The sequence below is a fragment of the Mytilus californianus genome, unplaced genomic scaffold, assembly GCF_021869535.1.
Source record: "Mytilus californianus isolate M0D057914Y unplaced genomic scaffold, xbMytCali1.0.p SCAF_9, whole genome shotgun sequence".
Taxonomy (NCBI): domain Eukaryota; kingdom Metazoa; phylum Mollusca; class Bivalvia; order Mytilida; family Mytilidae; genus Mytilus; species Mytilus californianus.
Window position 1 is genome coordinate 48,613,655 of NW_026262745.1, and position 17,106 is coordinate 48,630,760.

The 17,106-nt window shown below is 30.4% G+C and overlaps 1 protein-coding gene across 1 annotated transcript in view; it reads right to left on the reverse strand.

Annotated features, from left to right (window-relative positions):
- LOC127715939 (collagen alpha-1(IV) chain-like) overlaps positions 1–17,106 on the reverse strand; it is a 90,841-nt gene that overhangs the window by 52,470 nt on the left and 21,265 nt on the right. The window contains exons 25-64 of the mRNA XM_052222046.1: positions 16,677–16,703; positions 16,287–16,313; positions 15,889–15,915; positions 15,489–15,515; positions 15,089–15,115; positions 14,688–14,714; positions 14,288–14,314; positions 13,890–13,916; positions 13,492–13,518; positions 13,091–13,117; positions 12,693–12,719; positions 12,295–12,321; positions 11,897–11,923; positions 11,496–11,522; positions 11,098–11,124; positions 10,700–10,726; positions 10,300–10,326; positions 9,899–9,925; positions 9,501–9,527; positions 9,103–9,129; positions 8,703–8,729; positions 8,302–8,328; positions 7,904–7,930; positions 7,506–7,532; positions 7,109–7,135; positions 6,714–6,740; positions 6,313–6,339; positions 5,915–5,941; positions 5,518–5,544; positions 5,120–5,146; positions 4,722–4,748; positions 4,325–4,351; positions 3,924–3,950; positions 3,523–3,549; positions 3,125–3,151; positions 2,727–2,753; positions 2,329–2,355; positions 1,939–1,956; positions 619–636; positions 222–248 (exon numbers count right to left, since the gene is read on the reverse strand). Coding sequence (XP_052078006.1) covers positions 222–248; positions 619–636; positions 1,939–1,956; positions 2,329–2,355; positions 2,727–2,753; positions 3,125–3,151; positions 3,523–3,549; positions 3,924–3,950; positions 4,325–4,351; positions 4,722–4,748; positions 5,120–5,146; positions 5,518–5,544; positions 5,915–5,941; positions 6,313–6,339; positions 6,714–6,740; positions 7,109–7,135; positions 7,506–7,532; positions 7,904–7,930; positions 8,302–8,328; positions 8,703–8,729; positions 9,103–9,129; positions 9,501–9,527; positions 9,899–9,925; positions 10,300–10,326; positions 10,700–10,726; positions 11,098–11,124; positions 11,496–11,522; positions 11,897–11,923; positions 12,295–12,321; positions 12,693–12,719; positions 13,091–13,117; positions 13,492–13,518; positions 13,890–13,916; positions 14,288–14,314; positions 14,688–14,714; positions 15,089–15,115; positions 15,489–15,515; positions 15,889–15,915; positions 16,287–16,313; positions 16,677–16,703 — 1,062 coding nt within the window. The remainder of the gene's footprint in view (positions 1–221; positions 249–618; positions 637–1,938; positions 1,957–2,328; positions 2,356–2,726; positions 2,754–3,124; positions 3,152–3,522; positions 3,550–3,923; positions 3,951–4,324; positions 4,352–4,721; positions 4,749–5,119; positions 5,147–5,517; positions 5,545–5,914; positions 5,942–6,312; positions 6,340–6,713; positions 6,741–7,108; positions 7,136–7,505; positions 7,533–7,903; positions 7,931–8,301; positions 8,329–8,702; positions 8,730–9,102; positions 9,130–9,500; positions 9,528–9,898; positions 9,926–10,299; positions 10,327–10,699; positions 10,727–11,097; positions 11,125–11,495; positions 11,523–11,896; positions 11,924–12,294; positions 12,322–12,692; positions 12,720–13,090; positions 13,118–13,491; positions 13,519–13,889; positions 13,917–14,287; positions 14,315–14,687; positions 14,715–15,088; positions 15,116–15,488; positions 15,516–15,888; positions 15,916–16,286; positions 16,314–16,676; positions 16,704–17,106) is intronic.

A 17,106-nucleotide genomic window follows, 5' to 3' on the forward strand; every position in this document is an offset into this window, starting at 1 on the left:
CGACACTTGCAAAATAAACAGACATACTTAAATGTTACTTTCGTTGCAAGGAAAAAATAAACACCTTGTTAATTATGGCAAAAAATGTTTAAGGCGAGTGGAACGTGTGATTGCAATTTTAATTGAAATTCCTATTTCAATTGATTTACATGTGACTTAGCAGGGTAATAATATGAATTGTAATAAAAATAAAACTGAAATACACAAATGTTGATACCTACCATCCGATCCTGGATTTCCTTGAGTTCCTGGAAGAAAGAGAATATACATGTAAAATGAAATCATTTCATTAATGTCAGAGACATATCTATTTCTAGACTTTAGCATATCTATTATTTAAAGTGGTTTGACATTTGCCGTATTCCTCATTCTCTTAATACGTTAGAATATACCATTTCGACACTTGCAAAACTAAACAGGCATACTTTAATGTTACTTTCGTTGCAAGGAATGGAAAACACCTTGTTAATTATGGCGAAAAATGTTTAAGGCGAGTGGAACGTGTGATTGCAATTTTAATTTAAATTCCTATTTCAGTTGATTTACATGTGACTTAGCAGGGTAATAATATAAATTGTCATCAAAATGCAACTGAAATACACAAATGTTGATACATACCATCCGATCCTGGAGTTCCTGGAAGAAAGAGAATATACTTGTAAAATTAAATCATTTCATTAATATCAAAGACATATCTATATTTAGACTATAACATATCTATTATCTATTTTTTTTACATGTTAAACATATCTTCTTGACGACGCTTGCAAAATTGAACAAACATTGTTAAATGGTACTTCCGGTGCAAGAAATTGAAAAAATACTGTTGATTATAGCTCAACAGTTTTCAGACGAGTGGAACGTTTGATTGCAACTTTAATTGAAATTCCTATTTCACATGATTTACATGTGACGTAGCAGGGAAATAAAGATAAATTGTAACCAGATCGTAATTGATATACACGAATGTTGATACGTACCATCCGTTCCGTTAGGTCCTGGTGGTCCTGCAAGTAAGAGAAGATCGAATATAATAAGTACAATACTATAAAAACAAACTTTTTTAAAAATCTTGATTTTTTTCTTGCTATAGTGGTTTGACAGATAACATAATCGTTTTTTCTTTCAATATTTCAGAAAAATATCTTCTATGGATTCATAATTGATTGTGGGGTTCCAACTTTGGTGGATTTTGTGGGTATACGTGAAGCACGAATTCTGATATTAAACGAAGTACACATCTTATTTAGACTTTTATGCAGACTTTGGCATAACCACAAAATCAAATATCTACGAAAACACAATTATTCCTCAATTGACAAAATTCGGTACCCACGAAAAATAAATGAATCCGTGGAAGGTGTTTACAAATAAAACAGACTAGCTTGAATCGTATTGTGGGAGTTAGAAATAAATGATTTGCTTATAATGGTTAAAGATGTTTAAGTGAGTAAAACGTTCGATTTGAACTTTAACTATAACTTCCTCTTCAAATGATTTACATGTACCTTGTAATAAAAAGATTGAATTGCTACTAGAATGCAATTGATATATACGAATATTGATACATACCATACCCGCCCCTAGGTCCTGGTTGTCCTGGAAGAAAGAGATGATAGACTGCCATCATTTGATCAATATGAAAGACATGACCTTTTGTAGACTCTAGAAAATCTATTATTTAAAGTGGTTGGACATTTGCCGTTATTCCTCATTTCTCTTAACATGTTAGAACATATCTTGTAGACACAAGCAAAATTGAACAGACTTACTTAAATATTACGTACGTTGAAAGAAATTGAAAAAAACCCTGCTCATTATAGCTCAACAGTTTTAAGACAACTGGAATTTTTGATTGCAATTTACATGTTAATTAGCAGGGTAATAATATCAATTGTAATCAAAATAAAACTGTAATACACAAATGTTAATACAAACCATCCGATCCTGGAATTCCTGGAAGAAAGAGAAGATACATGTAGAATGAAATCTGTTTTTATTAATATCAAAGACATGTCTTTTTCTAGACTCTACCATATATATTATCTAAAGTGGTCTGACATTTTGCGTATTCCTCATTTCTCTTAATATGTTAGAATATATCATTTCGACACTTGCAAAATAAACAGACATACTTAAATGTTACTTTCGTCGAAAGGAATGGAAAACATCTTGTTAATTATGGCGAAAAGTGTTTAAGGCGAGTAGAACATGTGATTGCAATTTTAATTGAAATTCCTATTTATATTGATTTACACGTGACTTAGCAGGGTAATAATATGAATTGTAATAAAAATAAAACTGAAAAACACAAATGTTGATACCTACCATCCGATCCTGGAGTTCCTGGAGTTCCTGGAAGAAAGAGAATATACATGTAAAATGAAATCATTTCATTAATATCAAAGATATGTCTATTTCTAGACTCTAGCATATCTATTATCTAAAGTGGTTTGACATTTGCCGTATTCCTCATTTCTCTTAATACGTTAGAATATATCATTTCGACACTTGCAAAATAAACAGACATACTTAAATGCTACTTTCGTTGCAAGGAATGGAAAACATCTTGTTAATTATAGCGAAAAATGTTTAAGGCGAGTGAAACATGTGATTGCAATTTTAATTGAAATTCCTATTTCAATTGATTTACATGTAAATTAGCAGGGTAATAATATGAATTGTAATAAAAAATAAAACTGAAATACACAAATGTTGATACCTACCATCCGATCCTTGATTTCCTGGAGTTCCTGGAAGAAAGAGAATATACATGTAAAATGAAATCATTTCATTAATATCAAAGACATATCTATTTCTAGACTCTAGCATATCTATTATCTAAAGTGGTTTGACATTTGCCGTATTCTTCATTTCTCTTAATACGTTAGAATATACCATTTCGACACTTGCAAAACTAAACAGGCATATTTTAATGCTACTTTTGTTGCAAGGAATGGAAAACACCTTGTTAATTATGGCGAAAAATGTTTAAGGCGAGTGGAACGTGTGATTGCAATTTTAATTCAAATTCCTATTTCAATTGATTTACATGTGACTTAGCAGGGTAATAATATAAATTGTCATCAAAATGCAACTGAAATACACAAATGTTGATACATACCATCTGATCCTGGAGTTCCTGGAGTTCCTGGAAGAAAGAGAATATACATGTAAAATTAAATCATTTAATTAATATCAAAGACATATCTATTTCTAGACTCTAGCATATCTATTATCTAAAGTGGTTTGACATTTGCCGTATTCTTCATTTCTCTTTATACGTTAGAATATACCATTTCGACACTTGCAAAACTAAACAGGCATATTTTAATGCTACTTTTGTTGCAAGGAATGGAAAACACCTTGTTAATTATGGCGAAAAATGTGTAAGGCGAGTGGAACGTGTGATTGCAATTTTAATTCAAATTCCTATTTCAATTTATTTACATGTGACTTAGCAGGGTAATAATATAAATTGTCATCAAAATGCAACTGAAATAAATAAATGTTGATACATACCATCCGATCCTGGATTTCCTGGAGTTCCTGGAAGAAAGAGAATATACATGTAAAATGAAATCATTTAATTAATATCAAAGACATATCTATTTCTAGTCGACTCTAGCATATCTATTATCTAAAGTGGTTTTACATTTGCCGTATTCCTCATTTCTCTTAATACGTTAGAATATACCATTTCGACACTTACAAAACTAAACAGGCATATTTTAATGCTACTTTTGTTGCAAGGAATGGAAAACACCTTGTTAATTATAGCGAAAAATGTGTAAGGCGAGTGGAACGTGTGATTGCAATTTTAATTCAAATTCCTATTTCAATTTATTTACATGTGACTTAGCAGGGTAATAATATAAATTGTCATCAAAATGCAACTGAAATAAATAAATGTTGATACATACCATCCGATCCTGGATTTCCTGGAGTTCCTGGAAGAAAGAGAATATACATGTAAAATGAAATCATTTAATTAATATCAAAGACATATCTATTTCTAGTCGACTCTAGCATATCTATTATCTAAAGTGGTTTTACATTTGCCGTATTCCTCATTTCTCTTAATACGTTAGAATATACCATTTCGACACTTACAAAACTAAACCGGCATACCTTAATGTTACTTTCGTTGCAAGGAATGGAAAACACCTTGTCAATTATGTCGAAAAATGTTTAAGGCGAGTAGAACGTGTGATTGCAATTTTAATTGAAATTCCTATTTCAATTTATTTACATGTGACTTAGCAGGATAATAATATGAATTGTAATAAAAATAAAACTGAAATACACAAATATTGATACCTACCATCCGATCCTGGATTTCCTGGAGTTCCTGGAAGAAATAGAATATACTTGTAAAATTAAATCATTTCATTAATATCAAAGACATATCTATTTCTAGACTCTAGCATATCTATTATCTAAAGTGGTTTGACATTTGCCGTATTCCTCATTTCTCTTAATACGTTAGAATAGATCATTTCGACACTTGCAAAATAAACAGACATACTTAAATGTTTCTTTCGTTGCAAGGAATGGAAAACATCTTGTTAATTATGGCGAAAAATGTTTAAAGCGAGTGGAACGTGTGATTGCAATATCAATTGAAATTCCTATTTCAATTGATTTACATGTGACTTAGCAGGGTAATAATATGAATTGTAATAAAAATAAAACTGAAATACACAAATGTTGATACCTACCATCCGATCCTGGAGTTCCTGGAGTTCCTGGAAGAAAGAGAATATACATGTAAAATGAAATCATTTCATTAATATCAAACACATATCTATTTCTAGACTCTAGCATATCTATTATCTAAAGTGGTTTGACATTTGCCGTTTTCCTCATTTCTCTTAATACGTTAGAATATACCATTTCGATACTTGCAAAACTAAACAAGCATACTTTGATGTTACTTTCGTTACAAGGAAAGGAAAACACCTTGTTAATTATGGCGAAAAATGTTTAAGGCGAGTAGAACGTGTGATTGCAATTTTAATTGAAATTCCTATTTCAATTGATTTACATGTGACTTAGCAGGGTAATAATATGAATTGTAATAAAAATAAAACTGAAATACACAAATGTTGATACCTACCATCCGATCCTGGATTTCCTTGAGTTCCTGGAAGAAAGAGAATATACATGTAAAATGAAATCATTTCATTAATATCAAAGACATATCTATTTCTAGACTCTAGCATATCTATTATCTAAAGTTGTTTGACATTTGCCGTTTTCCTCATTTCTCTTAATACGTTAGAATATACCATTTCGATACTTGCAAAACTAAACAGGCATACTTTAATGTATTTCGTTGCAAAGAAAAAAAAAACATCTTGTTAATTATGGCGAAAAATGATTAAGGCGAGTGGAACGTGTGATTGCAATTATAATTGAAATTCCTATTTCAATTGATTTACATGTGACTTAGCAGGGTAATAATATGAATTGTAATAAAAAATAAAACTGAAATACACAAATGTTGATACATACCATCCGATCCTGGAGTTCCTGGAGTTCCTGGAAGAAAGAGAATATACATGTAAAATGAAATCATTTAATTAATATCAAAGACATATCTATTTCTAGACTCTAGCATATCTATTATCTAAAGTGGTTTGACATTTGCCGTATTCTTCATTTCTCTTAATACGTTAGAATACACCATTTCGACACTTGCAAAACTAAACAGGCATATTTTAATGCTACTTTTGTTGCAAGGAATGGAAAACACCTTGTTAATTATGGCGAAAAATGTTTAAGGCGAGTGGAACGTGTGATTGCAATTTTAATCAAATTCCTATTTCAGTTGATTTACATGTGACTTAGCAGGGTAATAATATAAATTGTCATCAAAATGCAACTGAAATACACAAATGTTGATACATACCATCTGATCCTGGAGTTCCTGGAGTTCCTGGAAGAAAGAGAATATACATGTAAAATTAAATCATTTAATTAATATCAAAGACATATCTATTTCTAGACTCTAGCATATCTATTATCTAAAGTAGCTTGACATTTGCCGTATTCTTCATTTCTCTTAATACGTTAGAATATACCATTTCGACACTTGCAAAACTAAACAGGCATATTTTAATGCTACTTTTGTTGCAAGGAATGGAAAACACCTTGTTAATTATGGCGAAAAATGTTTAAGGCGAGTGGAACGTGTAATTGCAATTTTATTTCAAATTCCTATTTCAATTGATTTACATGTGACTTAGCAGGGTAATAATATAAATTGTCATCAAAATGCAACTGAAATAAATAAATGTTGATAAATACCATCCGATCCTGGAGTTCCTGGAGTTCCTGGAAGAAAGAGAATATACATGTAAAATGAAATCATTTAATTAATATCAAAGACATATCTATTTCTTGTCGACTTTAGCATATCTATTATCTAAAGTGGTTTTACATTTGCCGTATTCCTCATTTCTCTTAATACGTTAGAATATATCATTTCGACACTTGCAAAATAAACAGACATACTTAAATGCTACTTTCGTTGCAAGGAATGGAAAACATCTTGTTAATTATGGCGAAAAATGTTTAAAGCGAGTGGAACATGTGATTGCAATTTTAATTGAAATTCCTATTTCAATTGATTTACATGTAAATTAGCAGGGTAATAATATGAATTGTAATAAAAAATAAAACTGAAATACACAAATGTTGATACCTACCATCCGATCCTTGATTTCCTGGAGTTCCTGGAAGAAAGAGAATACACATGTAAAATGAAATCATTTCATTAATATCAAAGACATATCTATTTCTAGACTCTAGCATATCTATTATCTAAAGTGGTTTGACATTTGCCGTTTTCCTCATTTCTCTTAATACGTTAGAATATACCATTTCGATACTTGCAAAACTAAACAGGCATACTTTAATGTATTTCGTTGCAAGGAAAAAAAACACCTTGTTAATTATGGCAAAAAATGTTTAAGGCGAGTGGAACGTGTGATCGGAATTATAATTGAAATTGCTATTTCAATTGATTTACATGTGACTTAGCAGGGTAATAATATGAATTGTAATAAAAATAAAACTGAAATACACAAATGTTGATACCTACCATCCGATCCTGGATTTCCTGGACTTCCTGGAAGAAAGAGAATATACATGTAAAATGAAATCATTTCATTAATATCAAAGACATATCTATTTCTAGACTCTAGCGTAACTATTATCTAAAGTGGTTTGACATTTGCCGTATTCCTCATTTCTCTTAATACGTTAAAATATATCATTTCGACACTTGCAAAATAAACAGACATACTTAAATGCTACTTTCGTTGCAAGGAATGGAAAACATCTTGTTAATTATGGCGAAAAATGATTAAGGCGAGTGGAACGTGTGATTGCAATTATAATTGAAATTCCTATTTCAATTGATTTACATGTGACTTAGCAGGGTAATAATATGAATTGTAATAAAAATAAAACTGAAATACACAAATGTTGATACATACCATCCGATCCTGGAGTTCCTGGAGTTCCTGGAAGAAAGAGAATATACATGTAAAATGAAATCATTTAATTAATATCAAAGACATATCTATTTCTAGACTCTAGCATATCTATTATCTAAAGTGGTTTGACATTTGCCGTATTCTTCATTTCTCTTAATACGTTAGAATATACCATTTCGACACTTGCAAAACTAAACAGGCATATTTTAATGCTACTTTTGTTGCAAGGAATGGAAAACACCTTCTTAATTATGGCGAAAAATGTTTAAGGCGAGTGGAACGTGTGATTGCAATTTTAATTCAAATTCCTATTTCAATTGATTTACATGTGACTTAGCAGGGAAATAATATAAATTGTCATCAAAATGCAACTGAAATACACAAATGTTGATACATACCATCTGATCCTGGAGTTCCTGGAGTTCCTGGAAGTAAGAGAATATACATGTAAAATTAAATCATTTAATTAATATCAAAGACATATCTATTTCTAGACTCTAGCATATCTATTATCTAAAGTAGTTTGACATTTGCCGTATTCTTCATTTCTCTTAATACGTTAGAATATACCATTTCGACACTTGCAAAACTAAACAGGCATATTTTAATGCTACTTTTGTTGCAAGGAATGGAAAACACCTTGTTAATTATGGTGAAAAATGTTTAAGGCGAGTGGAACGTGTGATTGCAATTATAATTGAAATTCCTATTTCAATTGATTTACATGTGACTTAGCAGGGTAATAATATAAATTGTCATCAAAATACAACTGAAATAAATAAATGTTGATACATACCATCCGATCCTGGAGTTCCTGGAGTTCCTGGAAGAAAGAGAATATACATGTAAAATGAAATCATTTAATTAATATCAAAGACATATCTATTTCTAGTCGACTCTAGCATATCTATTATCTAAAGTGGTTTTACATTTGCTGTATTCCTCATTTCTCTTAATACGTTAGAATATATCATTTCGACACTTGCAAAATAAACAGACATACTTAAATGCTACTTTCGTTGCAAGGAATGGAAAACATCTTGTTAATTATGGCGAAAAATGTTTAAGGCGAGTGGAACATGTGATTGCAATTTTAATTGAAATTCCTATTTCAATTGATTTACATGTAAATTAGCAGGGTAATAATATGAATTGTAATAAAAAATAAAACTGAAATACACAAATGTTGATACCTACCATCCGATCCTTGATTTCCTGGAGTTCCTGGAAGAAAGAGAATATACATGTAAAATGAAATCATTTAATTAATATCAAAGACATATCTATTTCTAGTCGACTCTAGCATATCTATTATCTAAAGTGGTTTTACATTTGCCGTATTCCTCATTTCTCTTAAAACGTTAGAATATATCATTTCGACACTTGCAAAATAAACAGACATACTTAAATGCTACTTTCGTTGCAAGGAATGGAAAACATCTTGTTAATTATGGCGAAAAATGTTTAAGGCGAGTGGAACATGTGATTGCAATTTTAATTGAAATTCCTATTTCAATTGATTAACATGTAAATTAGCAGGGTAATAATATGAATTGTAATAAAAATAAAACTGAAATACACAAATGTTCATACATACCATCCGATCCTGGAGTTCCTGGAGTTCCTGGAAGAAAGAGAATATACATGTAAAATGAAATCATTTAATTAATATCAAAGACATATCTATTTCTAGACTCTAGCATATCTATTATCTAAAGTGGTTTGACATTTGCCGTATTCTTCATTTCTCTTAATACGTTAGAATATACCATTTCGACACTTGCAAAACTAAACAGGCATATTTTCATGCTACTTTTGTTGCAAGGAATGGAAAACACCTTGTTAATTATGGCGAAAAATGTTTAATGCGAGTGGAACGTGTGATTGCAATTTTAATTCAAATTCCTATTTCAATTGATTTACATGTGACTTAGCAGGGTAATAATATAAATTGTCATCAAAATGCAACTGAAATACACAAATGTTGATACATACCATCTGATCCTGGAGTTCCTGGAGTTCCTGGAAGAAAGAGAATATACATGTAAAATTAAATCATTTAATTAATATCAAAGACATATCTATTTCTAGACTCTAGCATATCTATTATCTAAAGTAGTTTGACATTTGCCGTATTCTTCATTTCTCTTAATACGTTAGAATATACCATTTCGACACTTGCAAAACTAAACAGGCATATTTTAATGCTACTTTTGTTGCAAGGAATGGAAAACACCTTGGTAATTATGGCAAAAAATGTTTAGGGCGAGTGGAACGTGTGATTGCAATTATAATTGAAATTCCTATTTCAATTGATTTACATGTGACTTAGCAGGGTAATAATATAAATTGTCATCAAAATGCAACTGAAATAAATAAATGTTGATACATACCATCCGATCCTGGAGTTCCTGGAGTTCCTGGAAGAAAGAGAATATACATGTAAAATGAAATCATTTAATTAATATCAAAGACATATCTATTTCTAGTCGACTCTAGCATATCTATTATCTAAAGTGGTTTTACATTTGCCGTATTCCTCATTTCTCTTAATACGTTAGAATATATCATTTCGACACTTGCAAAATAAACAGACATACTTAAATGCTACTTTCGTTGCAAGGAATGGAAAACATCTTGTTAATTATGGCGAAAAATGTTTAAGGCGAGTGGAACATGTGATTGCAATTTTAATTGAAATTCCTATTTCAATTGATTTACATGTAAATTAGCAGGGTAATAATATGAATTGTAATAAAAAATAAAACTGAAATACACAAATGTTGATACCTACCATCCGATCCTTGATTTCCTGGAGTTCCTGGAAGAAAGAGAATATACATGTAAAATGAAATCATTTAATTAATATCAAAGACATATCTATTTCTAGTCGACTCTAGCATATCTATTATCTAAAGTGGTTTTACATTTGCCGTATTCCTCATTTCTCTTAAAACGTTAGAATATATCATTTCGACACTTGCAAAATAAACAGACATACTTAAATGCTACTTTCGTTGCAAGGAATGGAAAACATCTTGTTAATTATGGCGAAAAATGTTTAAGGCGAGTGGAACATGTGATTGCAATTTTAATTGAAATTCCTATTTCAATTGATTAACATGTAAATTAGCAGGGTAATAATATGAATTGTAATAAAAATAAAACTGAAATACACAAAAGTTGATACATACCATCTGATCCTGGAGTTCCTGGAGTTCCTGGAAGAAAGAGAATATACATGTAAAATGAAATCATTTAATTAATATCAAAGACATATCTATTTCTAGACTCTAGCATATCTATTATCTAAAGTGGTTTGACATTTGCCGTATTCTTCATTTCTCTTAATACGTTAGAATATACCATTTCGACACTTGCAAAACTAAACAGGCATATTTTCATGCTACTTTTGTTGCAAGGAATGGAAAACACCTTGTTAATTATGGCGAAAAATGTTTAAGGCGAGTGGAACGTGTGATTGCAATTTTAATTCAAATTCCTATTTCAATTGATTTACATGTGACTTAGCAGGGTAATAATATAAATTGTCATCAAAATGCAACTGAAATACACAAATGTTGATACATACCATCTGATCCTGGAGTTCCTGGAGTTCCTGGAAGAAAGAGAATATACATGTAAAATTAAATCATTTAATTAATATCACAGACATATCTATTTCTAGACTCTAGCATATCTATTATCTAAAGTAGTTTGACATTTGCCGTATTCTTCATTTCTCTTAATACGTTAGAATATACCATTTCGACACTTGCAAAACTAAACAGGCATATTTTAATGCTACTTTTGTTGCAAGGAATGGAAAACACCTTGTTAATTATGGTGAAAAATGTTTAAGGCGAGTGGAACGTGTGATTGCAATTTTAATTCAAATTCCTATTTCAATTGATTTACATGTGACTTAGCAGGGTAATAATATAAATTGTCATCAAAATGAAACTGAAATAAATAAATGTTGATACATACCATCCGATCCTGGAGTTCCTGGAGTTCCTGGAAGAAAGAGAATATGCATGTAAAATGAAATCATTTAATTAATATCAAAGACATATCTATTTCTAGTCGACTCTAGCATATATATTATCTAAAGTGGTTTGACATTTGCCGTATTCCTCATTTCTCTTAATACGTTAGAATATATCATTTCGACACTTGCAAAATAAACAGACATACTTAAATGCTACTTTCGTTGCAAGGAATGGAAAACATCTTGTTAATTCTGGCGAAAAATGTTTAAGGCGAGTGGAACATGTGATTGCAATTTTAATTGAAATTCCTATTTCAATTGATTTACATGTAAATTAGCAGGGTAATAATATGAATTGTAATAAAAAATAAAACTGAAATACACAAATGTTGATACCTACCATCCGATCCTTGATTTCCTGGAGTTCCTGGAAGAAAGAGAATACACATGTAAAATGAAATCATTTCATTAATATCAAAGACATATCTATTTCTAGACTCTAGCATATCTATTATCTAAAGTGGTTTGACATTTGCCGTATTCCTCATTTCTCTTAATACGTTAGAATATACCATTTCGACACTTACAAAACTAAACCGGCATACCTTAATGTTACTTTCGTTGCAAGGAATGGAAAACACCTTGTTAATTATGTCGAAAAATGTTTAAGGCGAGTGGAACGTGTGATTGCAATTTTAATTGAAATTCCTATTTCATTTTATTTACATGTGACTTAGCAGGGTAATAATATGAATTGTAATAAAAATAAAACTGAAATACACAAATGTTGATACCTACCATCCGATCCTGGATTTCCTGGAGTTCCTGGAAGAAAGAGAATATACATGTTAAATGAAATCATTTCATTAATATCAAAGACATATCTATTTCTAGACTCTAGCATATCTATTATCTAAAGTGCTTTGACATTTGCCGTATTCCTCATTTCTCTTAATACGTTAAAATATATCATTTCGACACTTGCAAAATAAACAGACATACTTAAATGCTACTTTCGTTGCAAGGAATGGAAAACATCTTGTTAATTATGGCGAAAAATGATTAAGGCGAGTGGAACGTGTGATTGCAATTATAATTGAAATTCCTATTTCAATTGATTTACATGTGACTTAGCAGGGTAATAATATGAATTGTAATAAAAAATAAAACTGAAATACACAAATGTTCATACATACCATCCGATCCTGGAGTTCCTGGAGATCCTGGAAGAAAGAGAATATACATGTAAAATGAAATCATTTAATTAATATCAAAGACATATCTATTTCTAGACTCTAGCATATCTATTATCTAAAGTGGTTTGACATTTGCCGTATTCTTCATTTCTCTTAATACGTTAGAATACACCATTTCGACACTTGCAAAACTAAACAGGCATATTTTAATGCTACTTTTGTTGCAAGGAATGGAAAACACCTTGTTAATTATGGCGAAAAATGTTTAATGCGAGTGGAACGTGTGATTGCAATTTTAATTCAAATTCCTATTTCAATTGATTTACATGTTACTTAGCAGGGTAATAATATAAATTGTCATCAAAATGCAACTGAAATACACAAATTTTGATACATACCATCTGATCCTGGAGTTCCTGGAGTTCCTGGAAGAAAGAGAATATACATGTAAAATTAAATCATTTAATTAATATCAAAGACATATCTATTTCTAGTCGACTGTAGCATATATATTATCTAAAGCGGTTTTACATTTGCCGTATTCCTCATTTCTCTTAATACGTTAGAATATATCATTTCGACACTTGCAAAATAAACAGACATACTTAAATGCTACTCTCGATGCAAAGAATGGAAAACATCTTGTTAATTCTGGCGAAAAATGTTTAAGGCGAGTGGAACGTGTGATTGCAATTTTAATTCAAATTCCTATTTCAATTGATTTACATGTAAATTAGCAGGGTAATAATATGAATTGTAATAAAAAATAAAACTGAAATACACAAATGTTGATACCTACCATCCGATCCTTGATTTCCTGGAGTTCCTGGAAGAAAGAGAATACACATGTAAAATGAAATCATTTCATTAATATCAAAGACATATCTATTTCTAGACTCTAGCATATCTATTATCTAAAGTGGTTTGACATTTGCCGTATTCCTCATTTCTCTTAATACGTTAGAATATACCATTTCGACACTTACAAAACTAAACCGGCATACCTTAATGTTACTTTCGTTGCAAGGAATGGAAAACACCTTGTTAATTATGTCGAAAAATGTTTAAGGCGAGTGGAACGTGTGATTGCAATTTTAATTGAAATTCCTATTTCAATTGATTTACATGTGACTTAGCAGGGTAATAATATGAATTGTAATAAAAATGCAACTGAAATACACAAATGTTGATACCTACCATCCGATCCTGGATTTCCTGGAGTTCCTGGAAGAAAGAGAATATACATGTAAAATGAAATCATTTAATTAATATCAAAGACATATCTATTTCTAGACTCTAGCATATCTATTATCTAAAGTGGTTTGACATTTGCCGTATTCCTCATTTCTCTTAATACGTTAAAATATATCATTTCGACACTTGCAAAATAAACAGACATACTTAAATGCTACTTTCGTTGCAAGGAATGGAAAACATCTTGTTAATTATGGCGAAAAATGATTAAGGCGAGTGGAACGTTTGATTGCAATTATAATTGAAATTCCTATTTCAATTGATTTACATGTGACTTAGCAGGGTAATAATATGAATTGTAATAAAAAATAAAACTGAAATACACAAATGTTGATACATACCATCCGATCCTGGAGTTCCTGGAGTTCCTGGAAGAAAGAGAATATATATATGTAAAATGAAATCATTTAATTAATATCAAAGACATATCTATTTCTAGACTCTAGCATATCTATTATCTAAAGTGGTTTGACATTTGCCGTATTCTTCATTTCTCTTAATACGTTAGAATACACCATTTCGACACTTGCAAAACTAAACAGGCATATTTTAATGCTACTTTTGTTGCAAGGAATGGAAAACACCTTGTTAATTATGGCGAAAAATGTTTAAGGCGAGTGGAACGTGTGATTGCAATTTTAATTCAAATTCCTATTTCAATTTATTTACATGTGACTTAGCAGGGTAATAATATAAATTGTCATCAAAATGCAACTGAAATAAATAAATGTTGATACATACCATCCGATCCTGGAGTTCCTGGAGATCCTGGAAGAAAGAGAATATACATGTAAAATGAAATCATTTAATTAATATCAAAGACATATCTATTTCTAGTCGACTCTAGCATATCTATTATCTAAAGTGGTTTTACATTTGCCGTATTCCTCATTTCTCTTAATACGTTAGAATATATCATTTCGACACTTGCAAAATAAACAGACATACTTAAATGCTACTTTCGTTGCAAGGAATGGAAAACATCTTGTTAATTATGGCGAAAAATGTTTAAGGCGAGTGGAACATGTGATTGCAATTTTAATTGAAATTCCTATTTCAATTGATTTACATGTAAATTAGCAGGGTAATAATATGAATTGTAATAAAAAATAAAACTGAAATAAACAAATGTTGATACCTACCATCCGATCCTTGATTTCCTGGAGTTCCTGGAAGAAAGAGAATATACATGTAAAATGAAATCATTTAATTAATATCAAAGACATATCTATTTCTAGTCGACTCTAGCATATCTATTATCTAAAGTGGTTTTACATTTGCCGTATTCCTCATTTCTCTCAATACGTTAGAATATATCATTTCGACACTTGCAAAATAAACAGACATACTTAAATGCTACTTTCGTTGCAAGGAATGGAAAACATCTTGTTAATTATGGCGAAAATTGTTTAAGGCGAGTGGAACATGTGATTGCAATTTTAATTGAAATTCCTATTTCAATTGATTAACATGTAAATTAGCAGGGTAATAATATAAATTGTCATCAAAATGCAACTGAAATAAATAAATGTTGATACATACCATCCGATCCTGGAGTTCCTGGAGTTCCTGGAAGAAAGAGAATATACATGTAAAATGATTCATTTAATTAATATCAAAGACATATCTATTTCCTGTCGACTCTAGCATATCTATTATCTAAAGTGGTTTTACATTTGCCGTATTACTCATTTCTCTTAATACGTTAAAATATATCATTTCGACACTTGCAAAATAAACAGACATACTTAAATGCTACTTTCGTTGCAAGGAATGGAAAACATCTTGTTAATTATGGCGAAAAATGTTTAAGGCGAGTGGAACATGTGATTGCAATTTTAATTGAAATTCCTATTTCAATTGATTTACATGTAAATTAGCAGGGTAATAATATAAATTGTAATAAAAAATAAAACTGAAATGCACAAATGTTGATACCTACCATCCGATCCTTGATTTCCTGGAGTTCCTGGAAGAAAGAGAATACACATGTAAAATGAAATCATTTAATTAATATCAAAGACATATCTATATCTAGACTCTAGCATATCTATTATCTAAAGTGGTTTGACATTTGCCGTATTCTTCATTTCTCTTAATACGTTAGAATATACCATGTCGACACTTGCAAAACTAAACAGGCATATGTTAATGCTACTTTTGTTGCAAGGAATGGAAAACACCTTGTTAATTATGGCAAAAAATGTTTAAAGCGAGTGGAACGTGTGATCGCAATTATAATTGAAATTGCTATTTCAATTGATTTACATGTGACTTAGCAGGGTAATAATATGAATTGTAATAAAAATAAAACTGAAATACACAAATGTTGATACCTACCATCCGATCCTGGAGTTCCTGGAGTTCCTGGAAGAAAGAGAATAAACATTTAAAATGAAATCATTTCATTAATATCAAAGACATATCTATTTCTAGACTCTAGCATATCTATTATCTAAAGTGGTTTGATATTTGCCGTATTCCTCATTTCTCTTAATACGTTAAAATATATCATTTCGACACTTGCAAAATAAACAGACATACTTAAATGCTACTTTCGTTGCAAGGAATGGAAAACATCTTGTTAATTATGGCGAAAAATGTTTAAGGCGAGTGTGATTGCAATTTTAATTGAAATTCCTATTTCAATTGATTTACATGTGACTTAGCAGGGTAATAATATAGATTGTCATCAAAATGCAACTGAAATACACAAATGTTGATACCTACCATCCGATCCTGGAGTTCCTGGAGTTCCTGGAAGAAAGAGAATATACTTGTAAAATTAAATCATTTCATTAATATCAAAGACATGTCTATTTTTAGACTATAGCATATCTATTATCTATTTTTTTTACATGTAAAACATATCTTTTTGACGACGCTTGCAAAATTGAACAAACATTGTTAAATGGTACTTCTGGTGCAAGAAATTGAAAAAATACTGTTGATTATAGCTCAACAGTTTTCAGACGAGTAGAACGTTTGATTGCAACTTTAATTGAAATTCCTATTTCACATGATTTACATGTGACTTAGCAGGGAAATAAAGATAAATTGTTACCAGAATGTAATTGATATACACGAATGATGATACGTACCATCCGTTCCGTTAGGTCCTGGTGGTCCTGCAAGTAAGAGAAGATCGAATATAATAAGT